Source organism: Cornus florida, unplaced genomic scaffold, assembly GCF_030987335.1.
Source record: "Cornus florida cultivar Cherokee Brave unplaced genomic scaffold, ASM3098733v1 CherokeeBrave_3.0.0_Hap2_Chr10, whole genome shotgun sequence".
In the NCBI taxonomy this organism is placed as follows: domain Eukaryota; kingdom Viridiplantae; phylum Streptophyta; class Magnoliopsida; order Cornales; family Cornaceae; genus Cornus; species Cornus florida.
Window position 1 is genome coordinate 102,789,145 of NW_026775580.1, and position 13,748 is coordinate 102,802,892.

At 34.8% G+C, this 13,748-nt stretch overlaps 2 protein-coding genes across 3 annotated transcripts; one reads left to right on the forward strand and one right to left on the reverse strand.

Moving 5' to 3' along the window:
• Positions 1-1,329: 1,329 nt before the first annotated feature.
• On the reverse strand, positions 1,330-10,162 carry LOC132276537 (probable protein S-acyltransferase 14). Of its 2 annotated transcripts, XM_059777996.1 has the most exons (8): positions 9,664-10,162; positions 8,872-9,091; positions 8,689-8,780; positions 8,018-8,141; positions 7,843-7,928; positions 5,972-6,037; positions 1,831-1,909; positions 1,330-1,683 (listed from the first exon to the last, which is right to left on the reverse strand). In XM_059777996.1, exons 1-8 carry the CDS (start codon positions 9,871-9,873, stop codon positions 1,628-1,630), a joined length of 933 nt encoding a protein of 310 aa, XP_059633979.1. In that variant the 5' UTR covers positions 9,874-10,162; the 3' UTR covers positions 1,330-1,627. The 2 variants fall into 2 exon arrangements, with proteins under 2 accessions (XP_059633979.1, XP_059633980.1); XM_059777997.1 differs by having other exon boundaries at positions 1,330-1,909; positions 9,664-10,159.
• Positions 10,163-11,568: 1,406 nt separating this feature from the next.
• On the forward strand, positions 11,569-13,716 carry LOC132276539 (vestitone reductase-like). The gene is made up of 4 exons (XM_059778000.1): positions 11,569-11,727; positions 12,466-12,990; positions 13,196-13,391; positions 13,509-13,716. The coding sequence occupies exons 1-4, from the start codon at positions 11,601-11,603 to the stop codon at positions 13,651-13,653; spliced, it is 993 nt and encodes a 330-aa protein (XP_059633983.1). The 5' UTR covers positions 11,569-11,600; the 3' UTR covers positions 13,654-13,716.
• Positions 13,717-13,748: the final 32 nt, after the last annotated feature.

The window sequence follows — 13,748 nt, forward strand, 5'->3', positions numbered from 1 at the left end:
CCCTCAAACATACGGTACAAAACAAGATCAGAAATTGATTAGAAAAAACCCGGAAATTGTGCAAGGGGTTTACGTTGTTCTCTTGGGCATTATTTGGTGGACTTTTGAAACAGCTGTACGGTAGTATTGCATAATATATATATATATATATATATATATATATATATCCGAATTTGATATAAAACAACTACAGTAATATTTTTTTCCATTCGAATTTGCAATACCCTCATTGTGGAAGGGCCACCTTGTCTACTCGAGCGGCTTACTCGGACACCTTCTGGGTCAGACGCTTGACGTGGCATTGGATCAACAATTGAATCTGACTCTAATATCAACCGTAAGGGATGAATGTTTGCCCGTTTATTCAAAAACTTAAAATGTTGGGTGATGCTACACACCTACATATTTATACTCCTTTCACTTTCCGGATTTGATGTAGGACAAGTACTAGTGTTACATGGGAGAGTTTGTCTCACTTCAGATCCGTATAGGAAAATGTATGGGTATAAATAGGTGGGTGTGCAATACTATACAATAGTTTAAGTTTTTAGGTAAATGGGTAAACGCCCACCTGTTACAATTAGTATCAAAGCCAGACGCAATCCTTAATCCGGTGTCACGCCAAGTGAGCCGTAACAAGGGTGTCGCGAGTTCAGGTACATTGGATCTGGATGAGAAAATGAATGAATATAAATGGATGGGTATACAGCACTACAAAATAGTTTAAACTTTGAGTAAATGGACAAGTGTTCCACCTGTTACTATTAGTGTGACATGGGATAATTGTCCCATATCGAATTCGGATAAGGAATTAAATGGGTATATATGAGTTGGGTTTTAGTCTCACTTAATACCTTAAGTTTTTTGGTCGGATTACGAAGAATATGACCTGTTACAACTAGTTCGATTGCCCCTCCACTAATTTGTCAGGAAAAAAAAGAAAAAAAAAAAGTTAATGCTCCTCTTCTGATAAAATAAGATTATGGTAAATGGCTACCAATTACTGTATTTATTATTCAATTACAAAGTGAGGTTTGTTTCTTTTTCTTTTTCTTTTTTTTCTATTTTTTTTTTTTTTTTTTTGTTAAAATTACACGTGAGGTTGAATCTGAGTAGAAGAGATAAAAGGGTCTCACGACTACGTAGAAGTGATCATTTTTAGTTTTACAAGTTTCCGTTGTAGATCAAATTCTAGTTTTATAATCCAAAGAATGTTCCTCTTAACCAAAATAAGAAAATAATAATCGCAAAGGATAATAATATTAACTGATTTGTGTTTTTGTTAGATCGCTAAAGAAGGAAAATAAAAAAACGTAACACTAAATATCATTTTGACAAAGAGTGACTTTAAAAAATTTGACAATTGATTTTCAACAAACATTTACCATTTCGACGTGTTATCGAGCCAACATTAGTTATACATTCCTACCAAAAAGTACATAAAACTTGAGAAAACATCAGCATGCTACGGCATCAAACGTATGTGAATCCTCATCTTACATTTCTCAGACTTTCCAAGGTACATAATTTAAACAGGAAATACACATCAGCCCCTCAAGCCATCCTCATCTTTCTGGGGCTCATAGCTCTTTTTATACATACATTGATCTTTCTATCCTCCACAATGTTATTCTGCAATATGCTGCCGGGAATTGTTGGATCCGACCCCAGATAAATCACAACCTGTACATAAATTAAAAGGGTAAATAAACATTTTCGCCGAGGGGGCTCTACAGCTGCTGTTAGAAGTGACCCAAGTTCTTTGATGTGAGATAAATGATCCTTAAAACTCTTGGGCATCCAAGTCAGGTTTTGATGGATATTCAAGACCTTGAAGGGCTGGCATCCGTCGTAAATCTTCTTCCGTGTAGGCAGGGATAAACCAGTGTCCCTTGTCCATCCCAAATACCTGATCCCACATGATGCACCAAAACCTTGGTTAAGAGTAATGAGATTCCACATATACAAGAACAAGCATAATTATGAATTACTCACACACCATAAGAATGCAATAAATGGATCGATTCAAAACTTCAAAAGGCTGAATTTTTTGCATTTTGATTGAACTCGAATAACATAGGGTAAAATGCAAAAAAAAAAAAAAAAAAAAAACTTAATTTCAAATTTTTGGAATTTTTATTTAAAAAAATGGGGGTATTAGGGTATTTTGGAATTCTTGGATTTTTTATAAAAAAAATTTGAAGATTGAAATACCTAAAATGCCCTTAAGGGTATTTTGAGATTTTTATAAATTTTTTTGGTCAAACTAGTTGACCGGGGGTCAATTTGCTATAAATTTTCAAAATAGGATGTTTCTTGCACATTTTGTATATAGCAGGGATTTTTTTTTGTACTTTACCCGATAACATAATTACCACTATGATTCTTTCCTCAAATATCAACTAACAAGATTAGATGAGACTGGTCATTTCTAAACTGCTTTGGCATAACTGACACGATACTGACGAGTAACAACTATCTGCCAAAACTGCCATAGACAGTGGTAATGGATCTGCCATACATAATCATTTCAGAAAATTTTGAGCATTGTTCAAAAACTCAATGCTGATTTAAATTTGATAGCTACTATAGCACAGCTTTAAGACAAGTGACAGTTGATAGTTAACCACATGGCATGTACAGCTCATAATATAGCATTTAACGCACAGCTGCCCATGTCAAAGAGCCACACAATTAACACAAAGTTTGCATGATTCTCAACCCACCTCCACATAAAAGCATCAATATTAGCTACTGAATGTGCGCAAATCTAGGGATGACAATAAGGCCCGACACAAGTAATCTAGCCTGTGTAGTGATGGATATGGAAATTTCTGTGTCAGGATCGGGGCTGATGGGAACGAAGTGCAAATCCGCACATAAGTTCTAAGCAGGATGGAATGATAGTATGAACCTACCCTGCAACGTCATAATCAAGCAGTTCATTCAAGTTGTGGCACCAACATTTCTGAGTTAACTTTCTATGAAATCATAATGTGGGACATATTGATCATTCTTGTCTAATCCAAATTAGTCATAAGTTTTTAAATTTAAAAATGAAAATATAACCAATTCCCACATTGGCTGTGAGTAAAGGGGAGCTCTCTAAGGAAAATGTACAAAGCCACCCCACCATCACATTACGCCACATTGCTGACAACGTTATCCACATTCCCCCCATTCAAAATGCCGAGTGGCTCTTGGAAAGGTGCAAAGATTTCTGGTAAGCACGCATTCACCACAGAAAAGTGCCACACCATGACAATATTTGAAACTAATATACTTAGTTATACCCAATGCTATCTGGTCCCACCATGAGTAAAATTTCATCATCTCCCAACGTGCCCTAATTCAAGACTGGGACTCATTGTGGGGAAATCTACTCTTGACCAACCAAGGTAGCCCCATTCCAATCCCATTCCCAGATACATAAATCTTTGTTCTTCAGTCTACAAGTAAAATTTTATCCTTTTGAATCCAAGGCATCTATGTCCTTTAGTATAGCCTCAACCCATATTAGTTTAATCTCCTTTTAATCCTTTTGGGACCTTGAAATAAACTGCACCTCCATATTTATTTCCAGTTTATCTACATTTCAGAAGACCATTACCCATCATCTTATCTCAATCAGTGCAATCTCTAACTTGTTAAGAATTCTCTATTTTCTCCTATTATACTCATCTGTTACAATCACACAATATTCTAAAAGCACTTCTCCAATTTATTAATTTTGCTATAATTCTATAATTAGCATCCTCCTCCGTCTTGCCTTATGAATAATTAATCCAAGATAGCACAAGTAATCTCCTATGATTATTCCTCCCTTCAAATTTGTTGCTCTACTTTTCCCTTTACGGATGTCCGTGACAGTTGTCCACATTGAAAGTCAAAACAAAGAATTTTACGATTTTCCTATATTAACTTTTTCCTAATTGAATGTGAATGCATAAATTATTTGAAATCAGTAGTAGCTCTAGATATTGACAATCTACAGTTGATTGCAAATACATCACATACTCTTACAGAAAAGTTGGATATTTCTAAAATGGACCTTCAAAATCAGATGTTAGGAGTATCAAGAAAATATCAGAAATTCGACATGATTGAAATTTTAGACATAATATTTATGCCCTTCTTCAATATATAATCTTCGTTATTCAAAATATCAGATTTTTTCTTTTTAATTTTTTAGGGAGGTTCAGAGTTTACAAGCATCAACCAATAACTAACTTCTGAACTTACAAAACCAACACCCCACCCCCAACAAACAAAATAATTTTTTTTTTTTAACAAAACCAAATCATAGAATATAAACATTCATATGAAAAATTGCAGATACATCAATAGTCCAAGGAGAACTTAGTAGACCTGTCAATGGATCATATTTTAATCCGAATCCTATTCGATAACTTGGATATAGATTGAACATTTTGTTAACGATCCGAATCCGATAATCTGTTAGCTAAACAAACTGGATAAGGATTATAATTTATTGGATCCGATAATAATCCAATCCAATAATGTAATATATTATCTAATACTATAATATATACAATTTACATATTATGAAAATGTTATTAGCATTTTTTTTTCTTCTCCTACCGTCTCTATTCTTTCTTACTCTATTTTTTCCTTTAACAAAGTGCAAAATACCAAATTTTCTTCTCCTTTCTTTCATTTTTTATTTATGTTCTCCAATCATTCTCTCTTTTTTTAATCATTGTTTGGCGATCTTTTTTCAAATTTAAATTTTTTAACAAAGAAATTGCACCATAAACAAATTAGGTTATCGGAATAGTTATCCGATTAGTCACAAATCATACATGGATTCATTCTTAAATAACTGGTCGGGTTATCGGATCAGACCATAATATGACCTTATCGGATTTGGATCAAGCCTGGTATGGTCCGAATCCGATCTGTTTACATGTTTTTGGAATTTAATAGTCTTTTGCTACTAGGTAATATACACATTGAATGGGTAAATTTTATAATCACGAAAGCAAAGAGTCTTTTATCAGGTCACAATATTGTCTGAAACCTCATCCCCTCAGGATGTCTCTGATACAAATCGAAGAGATATGTATTAAGAAGCATATATCCTTTTTAAAAAGAGTGACATGGATACTTCATGGATGCTTCTAAACACATGTCCACACAATATGGATGTATCTATAATTTAAAGATAAATTTCTTAATTGCAGACACATGGAGCAACACTTCTTAGACACTCTTCAACATTGGACCAATTTTAAGACCAAATTTCTCTTAGCATGGAAGAAAAGGATTAATAGTTCTAAAAAGAGTTTATATGAAATACATAAGAAGTTTGATCACATAAGAAAACTATATATATAAGAAGCTTTTACTAGAGAAGTAGGCACGAGCAAGGAGGTTCCAAAGGACATCAAATTGTGTAATTTGTGTGTGTACATGCACTTCTAGATCCAGCGGAATTGAAACATGGGATTCACGTAGCTGACCCAAGTAATTGGGAAAAGGTTTGTTGTTGTTGTTGTTGTATACATTTCTAGATCCATACACATACATAGATCACACACACACACACGTGGTAAGAGTAATTATGATCATATGTGTGTGTCATGTCCTTATTTTGACTAGATCTATATGATAAGGTAATTATGATCATATAATTTATGACTTATAAATTTTAGCTAGTCAAACAATATTAGAATTACTAGTCATGGAGTTATATAATATAATTTTATGTATATAAGAATACATATTTCATTGTTGTCTCCCATTGTGTCCTCATTGCTAAGATTTGTCGTGTTGTGTCCATATCCAAAATTCATGTCCATGCTTCTTAGGATATATTAACATAAAATATATCTGTTCTTCAGATCCTTTGTAACTATTGATTGCTGAAATAGTGCGTGTGACTAATTTTTCTATTTTTTCTTTTAACAAAATTCATCACAAGAAGGAATGGCAATAGAAATGACCAAACCTGTTCAAAGTTCCTCTTTCGACCAAGGTCGTAGCGCCATTTTGGAGACGTCTTCTTCTCATATGCCTAAACCCAAGAAGAAATAAATTAACAATTCAGTCCACAAATGCTACACATTCCTCCAAAATTAAATACTCTGTACGAATATTATTTTTTACATTTTGAAATGAAAAGCTTTGTGGAATTATAAAATTAGAAGTAGGAAAATGGTAAACATTTTTTAAGAAAGTACCATACACAATCATCTTCTTCTTTTTTTCGTACTTCTCGGGTGGGTAAATCAGGAGGCTGCTACTTTAATGGAATGCAACTATAAAAGTATCAAAAAAGCAGTCCAGGCATTTTCCAATAGAAAACAAAACCGAAAGCCCATTTGACTAGAGAAAAAATGAGTTCTTGCATCAAAAAGGTTCAAAGGGAAAAATGAACTCTTGGCTCATCCCAGAAGCAACACAAACAGTCTCCGTATATAGCAACAACAGAAGCAAATCAAATATCATCAATGCTTATTGTAAGGGATTTCAATGGAAAATGACTTGGTTCGAAGCCAAAAGATTGATTTACTCTCACAGCTGATCAGGAAAAAAAAAAAAACAGAGAGAAAAGAGACAGATAAGAGAATGAGAGCCAAAAGATAAGAGATTTGACTGGGCCTCGATGATCACTCGCGTCAGGGCAGCTCTATTTATAGAGGTGGGGCACGTGCTAGTCACGAGAGAGGTTCGCGTATCATACCAATATCATTTTCTGTGTCAGAGCGCAGATGTCCCAATCCCATGGGTATTGTGTTACGGGAATTACCCGTTTCCACCTCCATCCCACTCCGATGAGCCTCTCATTCAATCTTTCCATGCCACATTTTACCCCTTTTTCCTTGCCAGGCTATGACAAAGTGTACTCATGACACTTACCACAATCACTTGGAATGCCATCATTGCGCGACAATGACACCACCCCTCCCACACTACGCTTGAACCTTAAAATAGTCCCTTATGATATTTATTCAGAATGTGCTGCGGTTCACATCCTTGAATATCATCATTGAGAACTATTCTTAGTCTTTGCACGCGGGTTTTGTTGCGATTGCCGATTGCTCGGGTGAGACCATAATGTTAGTTTACTCCTTGTGATAACATTGTCAAAACGAATTACATATTTGTTTTGGCAAAGTTAAATACAAGTGTTTTCCACGCCACGATACCGCAAAAGACCTTTCATTTACATTTCTTGGCTTTTCACAACCCGAACTATACCGGAAATATATTACCCTACATTACTGACACCTTTCCATTCCTCCGCGGAAGTACTTAGCTATTCAATAATTTAGGATAATATATTTAGACATAGCTGCGGACAAGTCCCACAAGAGATGGCCAAATACTCTCATGTGCCCATGCCCTCATGCTTTGCAAATGGTCATGTCCGTGTGCTAATGATGCATGCATATGAAGTATGAACCAAGCTTATGCATATATAAGCGCTGTGGGCAACCACATGCTATTATATTGTCTTGGGTACCAATGACCTTATTTAATCATTATTGATGATAGTTAGAACAAGTACTCATTGGTATTAATGCGGAAATGTATACCCGCACATACTGGACAAATGCATAGAGACACTCATGCATAGATTATAGGGTGCGGGAATAGGACATGCCCTCATGTTAGGAAAAGCTATATATTATTGATATCACGTAGCCAAAACTAACAATATATGTACACATATATTCCCATACTTATTTTCAAAAATATGTATTTCCCATACTTACACCTATTAACTACTTAAAAATAATATTAACCCATTTTTTTTTTTAATATGCATTAAACTTATATTCAAATTAGCATGTAGACAGAAGAAGCAGACATTACCTCAATGGTAGTGGTATTGCCACACACCAATGATATGTGCATAATCAGAAATCCCAAAACGCTTAAAGCAAATGCTAGATTCAAGACTGCAGATACAACAACAATAATTATATAAAGATATAGAGACAAACAAGAAGGGGGCCAAAGTCAAACAAATAAGGTCATTAGAATTTACCAAATGCAATAAAAGTGGTTGCAAGAAATCCTGGTGTGTCAGGTATCTCTCCATCAGTAAAGAATGTTATAAAATGTGGCAATAATGATAAAGCCACAAGACTTGTCTCTAGAAATGTGTAGAACTGCATCAACAAAAGAATGTGATCAGCTATGCAAGTTGATATGTCAGTAGGATATCCACAAAACATGACCAGTTGTCCTACCAACAGAATTGGACAAAACATGACCAGTAGTCCTACCAACAGAATTGGACCCGCTGCAAACATAATCATATATTATGCAACCATAGTCTAGCAACCACCAGAAACAAATAAACTGAATACACAAAAATGAAATCAACATCCACCTGTGCTTGCTTGTGTATAGAAGCCAGGGAATTATAGAACTTAAAGTAGAAAGTGAGACAGACTTTCATGTAGGATAACACCACACAATAGTGACTCTTGGTAATGGATGAAACGTCAGTCGACAAAACAGACTGCTCAATGACAGATACCAAGAATCTGAGTATAAGATATTCAGGAAGCAGAAAGTAACCAAATTTACAAAAATTAATTCATATATCTATATGAAAAGAAAAGTTCACATGCATGAAAAGCAATTCAATGCTCAAAGGCACGAATTCAACTGATTAAGAGTGTTCATGATTAGGTAATGAGGAAAGCATACCAGGAAAAGAAGGAAATATTTGTAGTTCAATGCCCCGACACAATTGACAACCCACACACAATGATGGTCCATTTTCAGCACACACCTCCCACCTGAAACAGATAAATAAATGCAATTTATTTCCCCTGAAAAAAAAAAAGGGAAAGGAAAAAAAGATCTTGAAAAGAATGTGTATGAACTCACAAACAGAACAATGATGACACCGATGTGGTTTCAGCTGGTTGCACTTCCGACAATACCGTACCCTTGGGTTAGCTGGGTTGGCTGGCATATCATCAAATTGTGACGCATTCAATGGATCGGTGTCCCCTCTCTCCTCATCCAAAACAGGCCTCCAATTTGGTGGTACACTACCCGGATCCGTAAAAACAACAGAAAAATAACTCCATAGTAACATCACCAACTGCATAAACATTCAGTTACTCACCTTATAGTTTCAGTTTTTGTATAATGTATCAACTGACACTTCTATGATATTTTTAACTAAAATTCACCATTCCATAACTTTTTTTTAGTAGTCTGAATATCAATTAATTGAAAAAAGAATGCAAGTAATATAAAAAAGTAATATTTATATGGATTTCAATTAGCCCTGAATGTTGATTGTAACTAATAAATTGTCTATAAATATTGAAACTAGACTCAACAACTAAAACTAGGAAGAAAAAAAAAAATCCTGCCAGAAACAAGAAAAACCCAAAACATCCTTATTTTCCATTTTAACTCTTTTCAGCTAAAGACTGAAATGGAATCGTAATTGCGCCTTCGGAGTTTAAGGAAAAAGACAGGAAATTTTCAATTTTCATGACTTTTAATAAGCAAGCTTCCAAATTGTCAACCATACCCTTAAAACAATCTCAAACAAATAAATACAATTGTACGTCAAAATTTGCAAAAAATAGAAAGCTATAACAATCCCAAAACCGATCAAAACCAAAAAAACCCTAAAACTATTCGAAAATTGAATAAACTAACCAGGAAATGAAACAAGATCAAAAGAACGAGTGCAATGAGGGAATCGAGACCACCAAGGTACAAAGCCGGAGCGTAATTGGTGATAACGAAGGCGTAATAGGTGACTCCGACGATACCGAGGACCAATACGATCATGATCGAGCCCAGCCCTCGCAGGGCCGTACAAAATCTGAACACATTCCACGCCATTGTAGCTCCAGATCTGTACATATTCAAAGCAAATATAGAAAGCGGTGTTTTTTTTTTATTCAAATTTTTGAGTCTACAAATCTAAGAATTTGTTTCATTTTATAGGGTTTATGGAATTCATGGATTCCAGATACGAGTGTGGAAACTGTTTGGAGGGAGAATAAAAGGAAGACCAGATGCTGTAGAGAGAGAATATATATATATATATATATATATATATGAAGACAGAGAGAGATGAAGTGGGTTAGATGATTGAGACGGTAAAGTTCTAATTAAAATCCATTGTCATGCAACGCAAGTTTCGAATTCCTAGGGTCCCATATATGAAAATGCTATGTTAAAAATCTAGTAGGTGACTGTTTACAACTTTTATATACAAAAGCTGTATGGGTGTAAATAGATATAAATATATGTCTCTCTATAAAAGGATAAAAGTGTACGCACATTACCTCGGGTCAACAAACGACCATGATGGCCCGGTCCATCAGACCATGATGATGCGGAGTTTGTTAGGCGGCTAGCTAGATGGGCGAGCTAAGGCCTGGGTTTGGGGCTGTCGGTCCAGCCCGCTATGCCAAGCTAGGCCCGATCCACAACTTCCAGCCCCGCTGTTCTGTAGCAACCAAAGTATACACCCTAATATTACATTGCCTGAATTTGTAAATATCATATTTCATTCTATGAACAAAAGGGCATTATAGTCTTTTTGTATAGACAGGTGGCTGAAGCTCTCTCTTTGAGAAGGTCTCGATGGGGTTATCTACGGAGGTATCAAAATGGTTCGATAGGGGGAGATTGTAAAATTGTGATGGCTTTAAAACGTATTGAGGAAGGTAGTACGATTATAGTGATGATTTCTATCTATCCGCTCATGAAGATTTCTCGCTGATGTGAACTCGAAGACAATGCAACACAGTAGCTAGCTCATCTTATTACCCCCCACCCCAAATAAAAAGACTAACAACCAATATCTTTCCAAACACTTGTCCTCTAAAGACAAAAAGAGTTGCCAGACTTGACTTATTAAATTAAAGGAAAAATTATACTTATCTCCTAAAAGTTTGAATAAATTAAGCCGTGGATAGAGTATTCGGTCATTATTACTTTGACCTTTCTTAAAAGTGTGAAATGCCTTTTATATTCTTATCCTGTTTAATAATAATTTAATATTTAAAAAAAAATTCAATCCAAAAACCTTTATTACCTTTTTATTTTTTTTCCCGACCTTATTATTATTTTTTTTGAAAGAAGAAACCTAATCTAACCCTATATAAAAAGAAACCTAATCAACTGTCATTAACAAAAAAAATGTTTTTGTAAAATTTAATAATATAAAAATTAATATTTTGCATTTCAATGGCATTTTATGATATTTTTGTCATTTTATATGAAAATATAAAGTTATTTAGATCTTTTAATGCAAAAAAATGACAACTTAATCATTTTTCGAATTTTCATTAACTACACGGTGTTGTTGAGCATATGCACCAAATCTTAGGGGAGGTCAAAATAATGAATGTCAAACCGTACTATTCGTGTGTAATTTGTCCAAATCTTAAGGAAATTCAATATAATTTATCCTAAATTAAATTACTGTTTGAATCATTAAAGATACTAAAGTTACTTTTTGTGCAATCCAAATTCCGTTTTGTTTTGTTAGCATAAAACTTAGATAAGAGATATATATATATATATATATATATATATATACAAACACACATACAGAGAGAGAGAGAGGGGGAAGAGAGATGGCAGGAAATGATGATAAGGGAATTGTGTGTGTTACAGGTGGAACAGGGTACTTAGCGTCATGGCTGATCAAGAAGCTTCTTCAACATGGTTACTCTGTTCGGACCACCATTAGATCTCACCCAGGTATTTAATTAATTGCTTCTCACTCATGAATAAGCAATTGATGGTAATCGTTCCCTAATTCAACTTGGGACTCTCGGACCAAGGCAACAGGTCAAAGACAAACATTTATATCAGTTTTTATTCGTATTTGTGATCTTATAAGCATATAATAATATCAATATTACAAAAAAAAAACTGTATTTTAGTTTAGTGGTAAAGAGTTGATGTTGTTATGAATAGTTTTATGTGAAATGGGATAATGAAAAGATGGAATTCTTATATTAAGATACAACATATTAGTTGAGAATATTGGGTTCACCTCGTTTTTCTAAGTTGAAGTGTTTATTATTATTATTTTTATTTTGACTCAATTCTATTTGTCACACGCACGCAGAAATATGCATATATTAGTGTGTGTGTGTGTGTGTGTGTTGAGTTGAAAGTGCAAGGTGGGGTGGGGTGTTCTTGAATTTTCAATCTTGTTTCATTGGTGACAGAGTCAGAGTTATGTATCAGTTGTTAATGTCCGAAACCATTGTAGTCCCCTCTCCTCAAATAAATGACCATACCTTAGAATTTTCAAAAAAACTAAACCAAACAAGCCTAGAATATTTCTAGTCCTCAATTCCACTTCTCTCCCACAAAAACAAAGTTAAATCCAACTTTATGTAGTAGTCATATACTTTCATTCACACTAATCATCTGTCAAGTGCAAAGTCACAAAATTGTTACATTTTATGGCATATGATCAATCACTAGACAAGAAGAAAGATGTCAGCTTCCTCACAAACCTACCAGAGGCATCCGAAAAGCTCCAGATTTTCAATGCTGATCTTGATCAGCCCGGCAGTTTTGATGCAGCCATTGAAGGATGCATTGGAGTGTTTCTTGTGGCTCATCCCATTGACTTCGAAGGCAAAGAACCTGAACAAGTGACGACCAGAAGAGCAATCAATGGGACTCTAAGCATTCTAAAGGCTTGCCTCGATTCCAAGACAGTGAAAAGAGTGGTGTACACTTCCAGTACATCAACTGTTGTGTTCAATGGCAAGGGTTTAGAAGAAATGGATGAGAGTACATGGACTGACGTAGATTTTATGAGAGAACTTAATCCTTCTGGAGCTCCATACATGATTTCCAAGACATTAACAGAAAAGGCAGCTCTAGAGTTTGCAGAAGAACATGGATTGGATCTTGTGACAGTACTCCCTTCTTTTATTGTTGGCCCCTTCATTAATCCCCATTGCCCAGACTCAATCTACGCATCACTGGCTATGATTTTCAGTATGTGACTCTTTGCTTCTCAGTGATTTGTATATCAGTTGTGTGTGTGTGTCTAGGTGTTGAAATGTTCTAAATCCAAAATTGTAAGATAAAGAAAAAGTGTTCAAAAGTTGAGCATTGATGTGATAGTCAATCACACTTAAGAGTCACGAATCAAATTTTTTTCTTACACAATTCATGTTTCTGATATATACTATACATGTAGGTGACAAGGATCGATATAAACTTCTTGCTAGTACACCTTTTGTGCATGTAGATGATGTGGCAAGTGCACACATCTTCCTTCTTCAAAATCCTGATGCAAAAGGAAGGTACATTTGTTCAGCAGCAGAATTAACAATTTATCAAATGTCTGAATATTTTTCAACCAGATACCCAGAATATCAAATACCAAAGGCTGAGTGAGTTCTAATTCTTTATCTCTGTTCTTTTTGTTTTTCTTCTTTATTCTATATGTGCATATACATACACACATATACACACAGAGAGAGAGTGATCGCCGATTTTTGTTTCTGCAGTTGCTTAAAGGAATTTGAAGGGTTTCATAAACACTCTGGGCTCTCATCAAAGAAGCTCTTGGATGCTGGCTTCAAATATAAATATGGACTTGATGAAATGTTTGATGAAGCCATTCAATGCTGCAAAGAAAAGGGTTTTCTCTAATTTATCTGCATGTATGGTTTAATTGATTATAATGTTGTAAACCAAGTAATGTTTTCTGTTTAATTGTCTCTCTGTTGTGTCCTCAGATGTTTTCT